This window comes from Sporothrix brasiliensis, assembly GCF_000820605.1.
Source record: "Sporothrix brasiliensis 5110 chromosome Unknown Cont20, whole genome shotgun sequence".
Taxonomy (NCBI): domain Eukaryota; kingdom Fungi; phylum Ascomycota; class Sordariomycetes; order Ophiostomatales; family Ophiostomataceae; genus Sporothrix; species Sporothrix brasiliensis.
Genome location: NW_024467139.1, coordinates 3,204,867 through 3,220,841, shown reverse-complemented (window position 1 = coordinate 3,220,841; position 15,975 = coordinate 3,204,867). Strand labels below are relative to the sequence as shown.

General features: G+C 56.5%; 6 protein-coding genes across 6 annotated transcripts; 4 read left to right on the top strand and 2 right to left on the bottom strand.

Moving 5' to 3' along the window:
* Positions 1-1,317: 1,317 nt before the first annotated feature.
* On the top strand, positions 1,318-2,274 carry SPBR_07630 (uncharacterized protein; the record flags this gene model as incomplete). Its single annotated transcript, XM_040765884.1, has 2 exons — positions 1,318-1,888; positions 1,964-2,274. 2 exons carry the CDS (start codon positions 1,318-1,320, stop codon positions 2,272-2,274), a joined length of 882 nt encoding a protein of 293 aa, XP_040616877.1.
* Positions 2,275-2,874: 600 nt separating this feature from the next.
* On the top strand, positions 2,875-4,371 carry SPBR_07178 (uncharacterized protein; the record flags this gene model as incomplete). Its single annotated transcript, XM_040765432.1, has 1 exon — positions 2,875-4,371. One exon carries the CDS (start codon positions 2,875-2,877, stop codon positions 4,369-4,371), a length of 1,497 nt encoding a protein of 498 aa, XP_040616876.1.
* Positions 4,372-4,868: 497 nt separating this feature from the next.
* On the top strand, positions 4,869-5,377 carry SPBR_07931 (small subunit ribosomal protein S17e; the record flags this gene model as incomplete). Its single annotated transcript, XM_040766184.1, has 2 exons — positions 4,869-5,216; positions 5,279-5,377. 2 exons carry the CDS (start codon positions 4,869-4,871, stop codon positions 5,375-5,377), a joined length of 447 nt encoding a protein of 148 aa, XP_040616875.1.
* An 844-nt stretch (positions 5,378-6,221) lies between these two features.
* On the bottom strand, positions 6,222-7,235 carry SPBR_07585 (uncharacterized protein; the record flags this gene model as incomplete). The annotated part of the gene is made up of 1 exon (XM_040765839.1): positions 6,222-7,235. One exon carries the CDS (start codon positions 7,233-7,235, stop codon positions 6,222-6,224), a length of 1,014 nt encoding a protein of 337 aa, XP_040616874.1.
* A 1,712-nt stretch (positions 7,236-8,947) lies between these two features.
* Positions 8,948-12,877, top strand: SPBR_06410 (sh3 domain containing protein; the record flags this gene model as incomplete). Its single annotated transcript, XM_040764666.1, has 1 exon — positions 8,948-12,877. One exon carries the CDS (start codon positions 8,948-8,950, stop codon positions 12,875-12,877), a length of 3,930 nt encoding a protein of 1,309 aa, XP_040616873.1.
* A 1,661-nt stretch (positions 12,878-14,538) lies between these two features.
* Positions 14,539-15,975, bottom strand: SPBR_07225 (uncharacterized protein; the record flags this gene model as incomplete). Its single annotated transcript, XM_040765479.1, has 1 exon — positions 14,539-15,975. The coding sequence occupies one exon, from the start codon at positions 15,973-15,975 to the stop codon at positions 14,539-14,541; it is 1,437 nt and encodes a 478-aa protein (XP_040616872.1).

The window sequence follows — 15,975 nt, the reverse complement described above, 5'->3', positions numbered from 1 at the left end:
CCGGAACGCAACCTTTGCGTCCTCAACAGGTCTTTCACTATGATTTCTTCTTGTCGTTTCTCATCCAGGTATATCCATTTGGATGGGATGAATGATGAGACTAACTGCTCTGCGTACTGAGTCTTTGAGTCCGTCCTTTTATGCTCGATTTTTTTATTTTATTTTCTTTTCTTTTCTTTTATTTTTTTTCTTTCTTTTCTTATTTATGCCAATTTCTTTCCACTCTCAACCCCTATAAACCCTTACATAGGTGGCTGATACGAATTACTCCGTTCGGATAGCCACATGTAATACTTTTGTTCATGCCTTCCCATCCCCAATGCCATCCATGTCTTTTATTTCCTTCTCATTCTATTATCTATTTACTGACCACCCTCCACCTGCACCCCTCTTCGTACTTAATTCCCATTCACCCTACCCTATATTAGACCATCACCCGCTCGCGGTCGTGCACTTTATCTGCACTCTACGTGCCGCAAGGCCTTGGCCGTGACCTAGATCACTCTTTTTCGGCCTTTTATTTCTCATGTTTTTGTTCCCGCCGACTTCAGTCTCGTCATTTTGCGCTTCGTAGTTACTGCAGCATTCTCATCCCGGATGCATTTCGTAGACTTAAGAACCCCTGTCTGGCAACACCATCACCCATAATTCGTATGGTACCAGACATAGAGTCTGCCTCCGCTGTGCGGAACCAACCGGACGACTCCCCGATGCCCAGCTAGGCGGGCGCCTGGCTGCAGCTTTGTTTTGGTCGTGGTCTGGCCAAGTCGAATAAGCCAAGTCACTTAATGCCATTATTTATTGGTGCCTGTCGTAGGTTGGGGTGGACGGAGGTTAGGCGCGCAGGACCAAGAAAGCAATTCGCCTCGACGAACCAGACGTCACCTGCTTTACACTTTTTTTTTGGCTATGTTATTTCTACTTTGTTCTTTCTTTTCCTTTCTTCCTGCCTCGTTACGGACGTATTTTGTCAATGCTTTAAACAATTGATCGTTTTCTTACCTTTTTCTTTCTTTTTTGGATTTTTCTCTCGTCAAGTATCCTTATATTCTTTTCTCCTCGTACACCGTCTACTCACCTTTGCAGCTGAGCTGACTCAGTTCATTACATCACCACCTCGGCCTTGACCACCACCAACGACGCCGAATGCTCACCAAGTACGGACGCAAAGCACCATAAAATACCATTCCCAGTCTCCAAACTTTTATGCTGTAATTTTCACTTTGCCCTCTGTCGGATTACTCTTCCTCTCCGGTTTCGCGACCACATAATGCATCTACGACCTCACTGAACGATCGCTTCTACACCACATTAGCCATGCACTCCTTCAAGAGATTCTCCGACTTGCCGGCTGAGCTCCGTGTCAGCATCTGGCGCCTCAGTCGCCAACCCCGTGTCGTCGAGGTCTGGTATGATGCCGACGCCGACTGCTGCCGCACCACAGCACGCCCGCCCGCTCTGCTGCACGTCAACCGCGAGGCCCGTGCCGAGGCCCTGCACCAGGACTGGTACCGCCGCGCCTTTCGCACGAGCTCCCACCCCCGGGACCACTACATCTATTTCTCGCCCACCTTTGACGTCCTCTACCTGCCACGACATGGCCTCATGGGCTACGACGACACCGCCCGTGACTTCACTCTCCACGTCCGTGACACCGCCGAGCACGTGCGGGCGCTGGCCATTGACCATGTGCGCACCGACACCATCCGGCCCTGGGAGCCGTATAACAAGCTGATGCTCCTGCTCAGCTTCCCGCACGTGCAAGAGGCAATGCTGGTTGTAGGCTCGCAGACGATGCCGGCGGCGTCGCCGCCTTCACAATCCCCAGTTGGGCGATTGCATGACCGGAGGACCCTGCGTCGCCGTTCTCACGAGTCGATCGAAAGCAGTTCCTCGTCATCTTCCTCCTCCTCCTCCTCCTCCTCGTCTTCTTCATGTTTACCTGTGCCATCTCCCTCCTCAGTATCAACACCCTCAAAAGGTGACGTCGTGCTGGTCGACCCTCAGGGCGATACTTCGGCGATCATGGAGGTCATCAACAACGTCATCGAGTCGTTTTCGCGTGAAATCGAGGCCGTGGCCGCCGCGTCGGACCACAGCATTGGCATCGACAACAGCAGTAACAGCAGTACATCCCCGCTTCCAAAAGACGACAGCTGCAGCCCCGGTCGCACACTGCCACATCTTCCTTGTCTCATCCCCAAGGCCATTGCCTACCATCGCCAGCAGCGACGCCGACGCCGGCATAAGCACCGTCCAGCCATATGTGCGTGAGGAGGGCAGGAAATCGTGTCTCTAGCATTGTCGAAGTTGAAGCGAACATAATGTAGGCGTGTGAATATGTATACCAAAAAGAGAAGAGAATAATGAGTGGGAACCGATTCAAGGGGAAATAAAGAGAAACTATGCTCAAAATAGGTCCATTGGGAAGACGGCGTACACGAGTTGACAGAGCATTCTTTCCTAGCAGAAATCAAGCGTGCATACGGTCCATTTTGGTCTTGTTTTGTTCTAAATCTGGACATCCCGAACCACATTTCAGAGCATGTTGCAAGCTGTCCACCATTGCGACCGTGTATTTGCGTACGAAATACATGCCTCTCATCTCTACCATGGCTACATGGACTGTTGAAGTGGACCCACTTTTCTGATCTGTGATTGGGCGGAACTTACCCACCAATGAAATACACTCAATTCGCAGTTGGCCCACTTTATGCTTCAACGTGTGTTTTTCGTCTCGCCATTTTTTGTAGCTGCCTCCAAAAAAGCTTCACGTCGTCGAACAGGCTTGGCTGCCTTGCACTCACTACACCGTCCTCGTCCCTGCGCAGACGACGGCAGATCTTCTCGCCGACTCTCACATACCCAGCTGCAATGGCTTCAAAAACATTGTCGCCAGGCGCTGCGCTGCTGCGCACCTCTCGCCTTTTCTCCTTACCAGTCAAGCCGGTTCCACAAGCACCAAGCGACGTCTCAGATGTTCAAACCCAGAACTCTGACAGAGCCACCAAGCCGTTCCCAACCTTCCCGGCCATCCGGAGTCCCCGATCGTCGCGCAAACGGGGTGATTGGGGCCTGAAGCGGCGCATGCCGGACTTGGCCATAAAGTTTCGTTCAATTCGCGTCTACGAGCACGACACTATCGAGGGCATCACCGACTATGCCCACGCCCACGACCACACCACCACGCTCCGCAAATGGCAGAGTCTCAACATGCCTCTGACCTCCCAAACAGACGCTGAGCAGAGACAGCACATTGCCGGCAAGTCTGTTTTCGACGAGGACGCCGATGTCATCGCCATCGACCCGTCCAAGCGCCACACCCCCGAGGACAAGCGCTGGAAGTTCGAGGGCCCGTGGTTAGCCGGCATCACCGAAGGTGATTTCCAGACCTACCTCAAGAAGAAGGTCCGCACGCGCCGCCCCGAGTTCCGCGAGTTTCTGCGCACCCAGCTGGCTGCCGACAAGAACGCCACAGCCGCTGCCGACGCCATGGACCGTGGCGGCGCTGATGCGGCCCAGACTCTCACCGCCGCCGACATCACCGACGAGCAGCTGACCGAATACCTGCGCGTGCTGCGCCACGACCGCCCACTGCTCTACCGCCTGGTGGGCAAATTCTTGGACCTAGCACCGGTCGAGCCCACGGACAAGATTTACCAGAACCTGGCTCGCTCCACAGCGAGCCTGAGCGGCGGCTTCCTTTCGCCACTGACCGGTCTCGGCGACCTGGCCAGCAGCGCGTCGTCGTCCACGCCCTCGCCCACGAACGGTCCCGCGGGCAACCCATGGGCTCGGGACGGCCCTCCCATGTCGCACCCCTCGGCGGGCCTGACCTACCTGCGCACCGCCGCCTTCCTCGACAACCACCCAGTCTACGGCCCGCAAAAGTTCCACCCGCCGGTGCAGTCTCGCGTTATCCAGCCGCGCACCTCCTCCAACAACCGGACCGCCAAGCTGGGTGTTGCTGGTATCGTGGCCTCCAGTCCCTTCAGCGAGGCCGCCTACTCCAACACCCGCCACAACCCCACATACAGCAGCAACCGCGCCATCCCCGGCCTGAGCGTCATCGACCCGTCCGTCTACGGCGGCTTCAAGATCCCCGTTCATGTGGCCGCCGCCAAGGTCAACTCCCAGGGCCGTATCATGGTCCAGCTTGCCGAGGCAGACCCCGAGGCGACGCTTGTCCGGGACGAGCTCGAGGGCAAGGAGATCATCTATGGGCAGCCCTCGCGTCTGGAGTCTACACGTGCCGACTCCCAGCCACGGTCTGTGTCCGGCCGCTTTATCCTGGGCCGCCCCGTTCGCCCGATGGGTCTGAAAAATGCCGACTCTGCCATCAGCAGCGCCGAGAGCTACGGTCTGAGCTAGGAGAAGCGAGAGGAGGCATGGGGATGAGAGGATGGAAAAGCCTATATGTCTCATGTACTACTACCAAATGATAAGAAGAAGTATAGCGTTTTTATTCAATTCAAAATTCATTTCATCCTTCTGTGTAAGGTTCCATCCAAATGAAAACAAGACGCGGGCATCAAGTTCCTGCTCCATACAACGCAAACCTCGAATATAGTCACGTGCACGTACAGGTGCAGATTTTGGCATCAACATTGACTCGTACTTTGACCCACTTTTAAATCACGTGCAATCCCACTTCCGTACCCTAACATCCTATTTCCCTCCCCCACCAGAAATTTTCGACACTAAGGGCTCAGTAAACTGCGTGAAGCCCGCCCGAAAAATTGTTCCAACTGTCTGCATCTGCTTTTGGCTGCTCGTTTTGGCTCTTCCCACCTTCAACCTCGACTTCTTTCTCTCAACCACCACCGACAACCACCTCCCCCTCCTCTCACCACACACAAACCGCCAACATGGGTCGCGTTCGCACCAAGACCGTCAAGAAGTCCGCCAAGGTCATCATTGAGCGGTACTACCCCAAGCTGACTCTGGACTTCGAGACCAACAAGCGCGTCTGCGATGAGATTGCCATCATTGCCTCGAAGCGCCTGCGCAACAAGATCGCCGGCTACACGACGCATCTGATGAAGCGCATTCAGCGTGGCCCCGTCCGCGGTATCTCCTTCAAGCTGCAGGAGGAGGAGCGCGAGCGCAAGGACCAGTACGTACCCGAGGTCTCGGCTCTCGACTTTGCCCAGAACTCCGAGAGCGGCCAGCTGGACGTCGACACCGAGACCAAGGACCTGCTGAAGCACCTCGGCGTAAGTTCACACCCATATCTCAGTAGGAATATATGCTTTGGTTCACCGTCTAACAACCGCAGTTCGATGCCATCCCCGTCAACGTCATCCCCGTCACCCAGGTCCAGACCGCCGAGCGCGGTGGCCGCCGCTTCGGTGATCGCCCCCCTCGCCGCGACTAAGCGGTGGGCGGAAGCATGGTGGTGCCGACGATAACATGACGACGAAATATAAATTTACAATACCAAAATTTTCAAAACCCTGGCGTCCTCGGATTTTTTTTTCTGTCTCTTTTATATTTATGAAATGGCCCGACTCCGACATCTTGGCCATCTTGGCCATCTTGTCACCCTGCCTCCTCCTCTACTTGACCCTCGGCGCTCCCTGCCCTGTTTCTTTCGTCGACATGTGTGCAGCAAAAACGTTTTCTTGGGACGCCGTCGGTGAGAGTCAGAGGAAGGGAAGCAAGCGCCAAAAGGACGCAAGTATCGGGAATACCTGGATGGGTTATGAACTGGAAGCGCAGATGGAAAGTACGGGCCGCTTTGACGAAAGCCAACGCCTGGCCGTCAAAACACATAAAAAAAAAAATAAGAAACATGTTGCACAACCCCCAAGGTGTCGCGGAAAGTCATACTGGCACTTTGCTCCAGATAGGCTTTTGTCTTGCTTGATCGCCAATTCTCATTTCCCTCTCCTAGATGCTTGTGCTGTCGTTGTGCTGCCAGACCGTATTTGACCACGTATAGTCGTGACTCGTTTATTGTCGCCGTATTTCGTACTTGTCCCAGTAGACAACGTAATCGTTATAGCCAATCTTTGACCAGACACACTCGTAATATCCAGGTCGAATAGAACGCGCACGTTTTAAAGTCAAAAGCAGATATGAGTATGATAACATTTGATTTTGGACTGTCGACAATATAATGCGGGTATCTATCTATTTTGGTCCATGTATGATTCAACCCAAACTCCGTATATAAATCAGACGGCACATTCTTCTGTAGTGTGCATGTCCCGTTCCGCTTAATCATAGCGGAATCTGATCTTGTGGCCTTCGACGACCATGTGCGAAGTATCACCGCCCGTGCTGCCGGAAGCATCTCCCGTTTCCAATGTTGGCGGTGTCGGCGCCGTAATCACCTTCTTCTCTACAATGTTGACGTCGACGAGAGCCGTCGGCATTGGAGGCACGATCCGTGGTGGCTGGTCGTTGTTATTGTCGTCCAGGTCAGTCAGCGCAGCGGCAACACCGGCGTGTCCCGCATCGCCGCGCTCCATGGCCAGTGCATTTGCATTTTGTGCCAGCCGGCGCTCCTCTCCAAGTTTGAGCCGGGCCAGGTCTTGCGCCAGCTGGGCCTCGTTGGCCGCTGCCGCCTCTGCGGTTCCAACTTCTGCAGCCTTCTTGCCCTTTGGCGTACCCTCGTCCATTAACTCGATGCGAATGTCCGGGATGCCTGCTCTCTCCCACGCTGCCGTCTCGTTGAGCTGCACCTTGATGTACAATGCCCGCCGTGCGCACTGTGACGAGCACCACTTTTCGATTTCTTTCTTAGCGACAATGCCAAAATCCTTGCGCCCTGCGTTGACCAGTTTCCAGGTCCCGTTGCCGGCAAATGTCTGCCGCGGCTTGGGGCACAGCACATAGCCGCAGTGACCATATGTGTTGCGCTCCTCGATGAGGTCGTCGTAGTCGGTCGGCTGGAAGATGCGCACGAGGCTTGTGAATTTTTCGACATCTTCGTCAGCCGGCGTGGCAGCTGAGAATCCCGCGCCCTTCACGCGTGGCAATTCGGTGAGCGTCTCGATGGATAGAAAGATGGCCGACTCGAGCTCACGGCGCTGCTGAAGGATGGCGGCGTGCTTCTTCGCAATCTCAGCGTTCTCCTGCTCGGACCGCACACGACGGCTGTGTGTGGCGGACCGCGTCACGGCGCCACGGCCATCGTCCTCCACGTCGTCGACATTGTCACTGACGTCGGGTGCAGGTGCAGACGGCTTTTTCAGAATGCCCTTTAGTTGCCGGTCTGGGGCTGCCATGATAGAGGTCGCGGAGTGGTGATGGCGAGCATTTGCAAAGGTGGAAGGTCATCCTTATTTGTCACCAAAGTCGCTGAAGAGGCGCTCGAAAGAAAAGGTTGAGCTTAGTTAGCTTGCGACGCTTTTCCCGCTTAAAAGAGAGAAATGTGGGGTGCAGTAATTACGTAGGAGCCAGTGATGACGCCCAGCACTGGCAGGTAGTGCGATCGCCCCGTATTACAGGCAGGACAGGGCAGTCGCCACCCACTGAACGATGACGGTATCCCGTCGCCCGTGTCAGGCGGGCGCCCAAGCCATGTCAGCCAATCCCGGTCCACGTAGCAACGGCTGTCCAGACAGCTCGCCTGCCAACTGCCAGGTCCAGCCCCACCCGCCCTGTGCCCCTAATCCCCTGAAGCGCATCGTGTCGGCCAGTCGCCCTTACCTTCTTGTTTTACCGTAGCTCCAGGGAAGGAGCCCCCCTTCTCCGCCTCTGCTGAACTTTACAGAGCAACAATCTCCTGATAATATATTGGCTTCTCCCCTGTCTCAACCACCATCATAACGACAAGGCCCGCCTCACCGTTCACACCAACGTCTCAAGTGCGATCACGGCAGCAGAACGAGTCGTGCAGAATTGCATCGCGCCCCGAAACATTACTGTATGTCGATCCACCGCAGCCACGGCCACAGCCACGCTGCTCCCCCTTCAAGCATTCTCTCCTTCTCTAGCTCTCCTTCTCTAGCTTCACGTTTCTCCAGCAGTTTGTCTCTCAGACAAAGCTGTTTTTGGGGTTTTGCGGCTGCCATTGTCTCTCACTCCCGTCACTGTTTCCCGTAAAGTCTCTCTTCCCCGTGTCAGCACAAGGGCATTAACCACAGAAGAAGGCTACTTCGACCAGACGGGCAAATGCTGACCACAGAAGCATATCTAAGCATCTAAGCATACCACACAAGAAACGCAAGCACCGTCCAGAAACGGCACAGCACGGCATTGCGGCTAAGCTGGTGTCCCTGCCTACCTCCCGCACCGTGACCGTTCGTGTTTGAGAATCTGCAGTCGAGTCGTCAAGGCAGCGCGCAAACAGGTCAGCACAATCCCCCCCGCCTCGTCGTTTTGCCTTTTCCTTGGTCCAGGAGCATGCAGCCAAAAGTGGTTTGTGCATTGTCCATGTTCGTATGTGGCAAATCGGAAGGCCATGCATGTTATTTTCTGCGCTCTCCACGTCCTTCGCTGCCCTGCGCCTCATCTCTCCAAACGGCTGCCTACCCGATTAGCGCTGCAGAAAGCACCAGACAGCGCCAGATACCATCCGAGAAATAGCCCCCCAAAAAGAACGAAACGCTGACCGCTGGGCATCAACAGCAGCACCCGTTCTGCCATCCATTTCCCCTCTCGTCTTGCATTTTCGTCTTGTTTTTTGTCCTCAGAGTCATCGACGTCCATTGCACCTTCCGGCCTCTTTTTGCGCTCTTTCCTCGCCCGACCGGTTTTGTCGCGGTTACGTACCCCCCCTAACTATTAGGGCTCGCCCACAGGCATCCCCGCGGTTTCCGGAAAAGGAGGGGTCGAAGCTTCAAGTCGAGCCACGGCTCACCCACGCCTCAACCCTGCAAACCGGCGGACAACTCTGCCAACCGATATACAAACACAATCGAACCGCCTCTCACTCATTGTCTGCTGAGCGCGTCTTCACAGGGACGCGCTCTGCCCCGGAAACACACCGCCCAATATGTACAAAGTCAAGGCAATCTACGAATACTCCTCCGCCCACGATGACGATCTTACCTTTCCAGCCGGACAGATCATCACTGTGACGGAGGAGGAAGACGCCGAATGGTTGGTTGGAGAGTACACCGATGACGCCGGCAACCACAACGGGGGCCTCTTTCCCCGGAACTTTGTCGAAAAGTACGAACCTGTTGCGCCACCGCGGCCTACGCGCACTCGCACCAAGCGGGACTCGGAGATTCCTGCGGCCTTTTCGCCCGGCGCCTCCCCCGCCGCTGCCGTGGCCATGGCCACAGACGAACCGGCCTCCCCCCTGGCCGCTCCGGCGCCAGGTGTTGTGTCTGTACCTGCTGCCGCATCGCCTCCCCTTGTCTCGTCTCCAGGCCCCGTTGCCGCGGCTGCGCCTGCCCTCCCGTCGCCGGCGGAGGTTCCACAACATGCAGAGGAAAGGGAGGAAGAGGAAGAAGAGGAACCGGAGCCGCCGAAGCTTGATAAGACTGTGGTGTCGCCCGTGCCTGCTCCACCTAAGGCCGCCGAGCCGACGTCGCCCGTGTCTCCCGTCGCCGCGTCTAAGGCCCCCGAAGCTGCCCGCCCACCTCCTGCTGCTACTTCGAAGCCTGCCCCGCCCCCCGTTTCTGAAAAGCCCTCGGGCAACTCCTTCCGCGACCGTATTGCGGCATTTAACAAACCTGCTGCACCGCCCATCACTCCGTTTAAGCCTAGTGGCCTTGGTAGCGGCTCAGGCAGCAGCAACTTCATCAAGAAGCCGTTTGTCGCACCTCCCCCGAGCCGTAATGCCTTTGTCCCTCAACCACGAGATGTCCCGACCGCCAAAATATACCGCCGAGATGAAGACCCGGAGATCAAGGAGCGCGAGGCCGAGAACCTGGAGTCCGCTGAGAAGGCTGGTCTTGTTCCAGGCGCAGCGTCTGCAGGTGCTTCTGCAGGTGGCGGTGAGGGCGACGATGACGAGCCCAAGCCCATGATGAGCTTGAAGGAGCGCATGGCCCGTTTGCAGAAAGAGCAACAAGACCAGGCGCAGAGACACGCGGATGCCGCTGCCAAGAAGGAGAAGCCTAAGAGACCCCCAAAGAAGCGTCTCGAGAGTTACGACTCCGCGGGTGCAGCTGCCAGTGCTGGTGCTGCTGCCGGTGCTGCTGACGAGGCTTCTCTTCCTACCCTTGAGCGAAAATCCACAAGCGACACGATTGGCCGCCGCTCCGTCGAAGAGCCTGCCACTGCTCACCCACACCGCGTACCCCATCCTCCCCGCCGCAAGACGTCTAAGGATCCTGAAAGGCCCGAGGCTGATGGCAACGATGCCGATTTGTCTGGTGCCGGTGACACAACTGAAGGCCAAGACGACGAGATCACCGAACGCGACGACAGCGACGAGAAGTCGAGACGCCCATCTCGAACAATCCCCATTATTGTGCCAAGCGAGAGACGCTCCGTTGAACAGAATCGCGCTAAAGTGCCTGACGAGGATGACGGGGAGGAAGAGGGAGAGGAGCATGCCCCTGAGTCCACGGGCGCAAAGGCGGCGGATGAAGAGGATGAGGAACAAGAGGCTGGTGGGGAGGGCGAGGAGGACGAAGGCGATGAGACAGATCCCGAGACACGCCGTCGTGAAGAGCTGCGGGCGCGGATGGCTAAGATGAGCGGGGGTATGGGCATGATGGGTATGCAAGGCATGCAAGGCATGTTTGGCGCGCCGCCGTCCCAGGGACCAAAGAAGAAGAAGGCGGCAGCACCAGCTGCGCCCGCAGAAGAGACAACGTCACCCAGCACCCGTGCTCCGCCTGTGCCCTCTATGTTGGCGCTGCCTGGCATGATGGGCCGCCGCTCTGAAGAGAAGCCCGCGGAAGCGCCTGCGGACGAAGGAAACGAAGAGGAAGAAACGCCTGAGCCCATCACCAAGGAGTCGCGTTCCCCATCAATCCCGACCCGAGGTGCGGCACCACCCATCCCAGGCGGCCGTCCTGTGCCACCCGCTCCTCCACCTGCGGCGGCAGCCGTCATTCGTTCGCAGAGTGAGGGCTCTGCTTCGGACGACGAGCTGTCCGAAGCCCAGCGCGACCCCCTGGAAACACCCAGAGGCGAGCCAGCGCAGCTGCCACCGCCTCCACCTCCTCCTGCCTCCGCGCCCAAAGCACCGGCGGTCCCCACGTCTCCCCGACCCACGAGTAGCGGCCAACGTGCTGCGGAAGCTGCTGGTTCGCCGTCCTCACCAACCTCCCCGCAGAATAAGCGTGCCAGCCGCCTGCCGCCCCCGATCCCTGGTACTGCGCCAGCCCCGCCCCCGCCCGTCCAGACCCGGCCGCCACCGCCGCCTCCCCCAACTTCTCTGAGCCGCCAGTCTACCGCTGATATGCGGTCGCCGTTGTCACCTAGCAGATCGCAGCCGCTCGGATCAGACGATGAGGAGGAGGAGGAGGTTACAGAGTACGAGGGCGATTATGACACTGACATTGCCAACCCTGTCTCCCACAAGAACTCTCTAAAGGCTCATGCCCGCGATTCTAGCCTCGAAGACAGTGCATCTCTGAAGTCGCCCACTTTGGAGAAAACACCATCCTTCCCACCGCCAGTTCCGGGTGCGTCCAGAGCGCCGCCTCCGATTCCGAGCCAACCACCGCCCCCACCCAGCTTGCCCCCAAGTCTACCTCCCAGCGGACCGCCCGGCGTCCCGTCCAGCCAGCCGCCTTCTCGCCCATCAATTGGCGACAAGAGACGGTCCGTGGACGTGCCTCGGGGCCCTCCGCCTCCGCCTCCTCCACCACCTATTTCGAGCCAGACGCCGCGCCACGGTGATGACTACGACCCGTACAATTACTCTGCGCAGCCAACCTCGCCCGGTGTAGCTCTGCCAGGACTTACTTCTGGGGCTACTGGATCGTTTATGGATGACTCGTACTCAACACCCGACCTCAGCTTCTCTGTATCTGGCGCTTCGGCCTCGACCGTCACTGGATCTCGGGGCGGCGCTGGTGCACAGTACCCACCCGGGCCGCCGCCACCCCCACCAAATGCACCAGCACCGAGTGCTGGCCCTGCACACAGCAGTCGCGGCACACGGCAGTCCATGGACATGCCTCGGGGCGGTGTCTCCGGTGTGCGTCGTTCTCTAGACGTGACCCGCCCCTCGATGGAGTCGGGTTTTGTCGCCAACGACCTGGATCTGGCACCTCACTCTGGATGGTGGCTGCAGCCAAATAGCCTGCCACCCCAGCTGCAAGGTCGCAAGGACATCTTCTTCGAATCTGAGGAGTCGCAGTCGGCCAAGCGGGGCGGCAAGGTGGAGATCACCCGTGACCTATACGTCCTGTACGTGGACTACTCGCAGACAGTCATCACCGTTCGCTTTGACCCGTCCGACTCGTCCGACGTTCACCTGGAGCAGCGCCACGAGCCACCGCCGCGCAGCTTGCGCCAGGATCAACTGGAGCAGTCGTACGAGCGCTTCGGTCGTCACATTGCCGACTCCATCCTCGCCAAGAAGGACACCGTTGTGGGCGACGGGACACCACAGACGCTCGTCCTCGAGCTGATCAAGCCGTTCCGGGATGCCCTGCTACCGGTTGGCACGCGCGCTTTCGGCGCTCTTGTCTACTCCAACTTGGCCAACGCCAGCACATTGCAAAACGACGAGATCCGCGCTGGTGATATCATCACGCTGCGCAATGCCAAGTTCCAAGGCAAACACGGCGCGATGCATGCCAAATACAGCATGGAGGTCGGCAAGCCTGATCACGTCGCCGTTGTGGGTGAGTGGGACGGCACCAAGAAGAAGGTGCGTGCCTGGGAGCAGGGCCGCGAGAGCAAAAAGGTGAAGCTCGAGAGCTACAAGCTGGATGACTTGCGGTCCGGCGAGGTCAAGATCTGGCGGATCATGCCGCGCAGCTGGATCGGTTGGGAGGGCCAGAACTAGGAAACCCATGGCCAACTCCGTGGCGGAAGAGGGCTGAGAGGAGGGAGTGAATGGGCGATGACAGTGGCTGGCTGCGCCAGGACAGCTTTCAGGTCATCCAACATCCGGTCGAGCGTGAGGTCGCTCCGTTCTTGGCCGTCAACGCCAACGATTCCGTCGTCCTACATACCTCCGCCCCCACCGCCGCCACCACCGCCGCTGCTCCCGAGTTCACCTTTAATGCTAGTTCCAGACGAACGACAGTGGGCTTCGTCATGGACACAAATCACGCCCCACGATCCAGCCCTGTTGGCCTACCATTCTCGACGCAGTGCCGCACAAGGCAACTAGTACTTTCCAGTGACGGCGTTGCGCAGCCAAGGCAGCCACTCAGTCGACAATGCAATCCGGATCCGAGAAATCAGCGAGAACAGCACCATGGGTGACTACGAGACGTTCGATAGGGTTGGCCAGTCGGAGACGGGAACCATCCGGCGATTGTACCGGTCAGCTTGATTTTTGTGACTGTGCCCGGCTGTGTCTTTTTGTCTTTGTTTTTGTTTTCAAATTTGTTACGTGCTGTCATTGGCTTTTGCTTTTTATTATTCACCGCATTGCCTTCAGCTGCTCTCATCCTTGTCTTAGTCTGTTTTTTTCTCACGCATGTTAGTTTTAGTACTTGATTTTATCACGTTACCTATAATTTTCTGTCTTCATCTTCATTGCGCCCTTCATGCACCACTACTTTCCTCTTGTACACATTAGCACCAAGCAATAAGCAATAAAACTGCAATCACCACATTGTCATTAACATATATGAGGTTCATCAGATACTCTCCACGACGCTGCACATAAGAGGAGTTCAAATTGATAGATAATGGCATAATTGAAGAAAAGAGGGGATCGTGAAATCTTTATAATGTAAAACGATTGTAATTTGATGGTCAACAGAGGGTTCTGGGCCTGAAAGAAAATAAAAAATAGAGTGGAAACAAGAATGAGGACCATAAAGGCAAAGATACAAACGAGAACTCCAAATAATGATATTGCGTTGGTCATTCGTCACGTTGCCCGTGGTTTTCCAAATATAACAAAATATACGACGCAAGCCATTGAGGGGTGAAAAAGTCTGCAATACCCATACTCCCATGCTAATTTGAGTGAAGCCAAGGAGAAGACGAGCCGAAAGATATATGCCCGACAGTATGGTAAAATCAGAAGAGGATGAGAACCGACAACGAAGCGGCAAACCGTGTCGCTAAGCACCAAACAAAAAGGAGGAAGAAGAAGAACAAGAAAGGAATTAAAAAGAATACAGAAGTAAAAAAAGCCCAATAGAAACGAAGGACGCCCCGGTAGAAATTACATGTGTAGTTCAATAGGTCGCTTGAGCATTGCGCAAGGGGCTCGACATATATGGGCTACCATGATGACCGCTACTACCACTACCGTGGCTATTGCGGCGATGGAATACATGCTGCATCAAAGCACGCGGGTTGACATTGTCCATGTCGAGTGTGCGGGATATCAAAGGAACAGCAAGGCCATGGGCCTTGCGCGGCTGCCAACGCGTGCGGATGCAGTCATCAGTCAAGGAAATAAGACCGGTTGACACAATGACGCTGATAAAGTTAGTATTGAGAGAGTTGTTTACGGTACAAACCGGGGGGGGGGGGGGGATCTTACTCTGCGACGTCCGTCATGACTTGGAGGACAGAAGGATCAGCGATCCACATGTGGCAGGGTGGAATCCAGCCGCCAGCCACCTCGTCAGCATCGATCTGGTTCGGCGACCGCATCTCAGGCACGATGTGGGCAATGGGGTTCTCGCCGTTGTCGTCACGTAGTAAGTGGTACGACACCACGTTGAGATGCTTCTCCACGGCCCTTTTCCATGTGTATTTGTGGCCCCACCATGTAAACTCGTACCGGGTGTTGTCATGACCGTTGTTATGCCCACCCCGCAGTTCCAGGTCGACGCGGGCATAGTTGCTGAACTCGAGCTTGATGGTGTTTGTTGGTTTTGGCGGCGGTGGGAAATGCACAGACCGGGACTTTTCTCGTCCAAAGAGAGATGGTGTAGAGCTGGACAGTGAGGGTTGTGTCGAGGATGTGGTGTATTCGCTGGCGTGATTGCTTCCATACGGTGAATGGGATGTGGCCGGGCGCTGTTGGTGGTAGTCGGTTCCCGACGAGTTGGAGCGCCGAAACGCTGGAATGGTCGCCATTGCGCCCAGCGAGCGCAGGGCAGTTGTCATGGAACGCTGAAGGGCTGGCCGGACGTCGGTGCTGGCAGTCTTGGCATGGCCGCCACTGGTGTTGCTTGTGGTGCTGCTTCGGCCCCAGTGCTTCATGTTGTCATCGTAGCTCGACTTCCGGCTGGTCCTGCCCACTTTGTGCTTCTTCTCAGACGGGTCAATGAACGTGAGTTTTGAGTTGCACACCTCGCGGCCCGAGTCACGACTGTAGCGGCGCAGCGAAAAGTCACGCTTCGCCAGGTCGTACATGCGTAGGTGGAACAGCTGGTACGAGGTGAGAATGCGTCGACGGCCCATGGGAACAGAAATATCGACTCGCAGGTTCATGTTGCCGTCAGCAGTAAACTCGTCGTGCCGAACAGACATGCGGTCGAGGCTCGGGAAAAGTTGCGCAAATTCTTGGGGTGTCGCGGGGCACACATTCCTGTCAACGATGTCATGACGATACTCAGGAAGCGGCGGGATGCTGTCTTCGGATCTGTTCAGGCCGTGGTACCAGTCGTGGTCTTTGGAGACGTCGTCGTCGTCAGTCAGGTCCAGAGCGCTCTCGGGAAGCTGCTGATCCAGTTCCTCGTCGGAATCGGCGCCCGAAACGTATGTATCCACCGACGCGCGAGGATAGCACATTGTCGATGGCGACAAGTCCTCTTGAGGATCATGGCAAAGCGGCGCCGGCGACGAAGGCATGCGCTCACTATCAGGCAGACGAGGCGAGCCACTCATTGAAGTGGGAGCGGTGCTTTGCGATGAAAAAGGGACGGCATCGATCACGCTGCTGTGGCGGCCCTTGTTGGACTCGTGGTTGCTGCTGAGAATGGAGCCGGTGCTGTCACCGGAGTTGTACTTTCGTATTGACGGCAT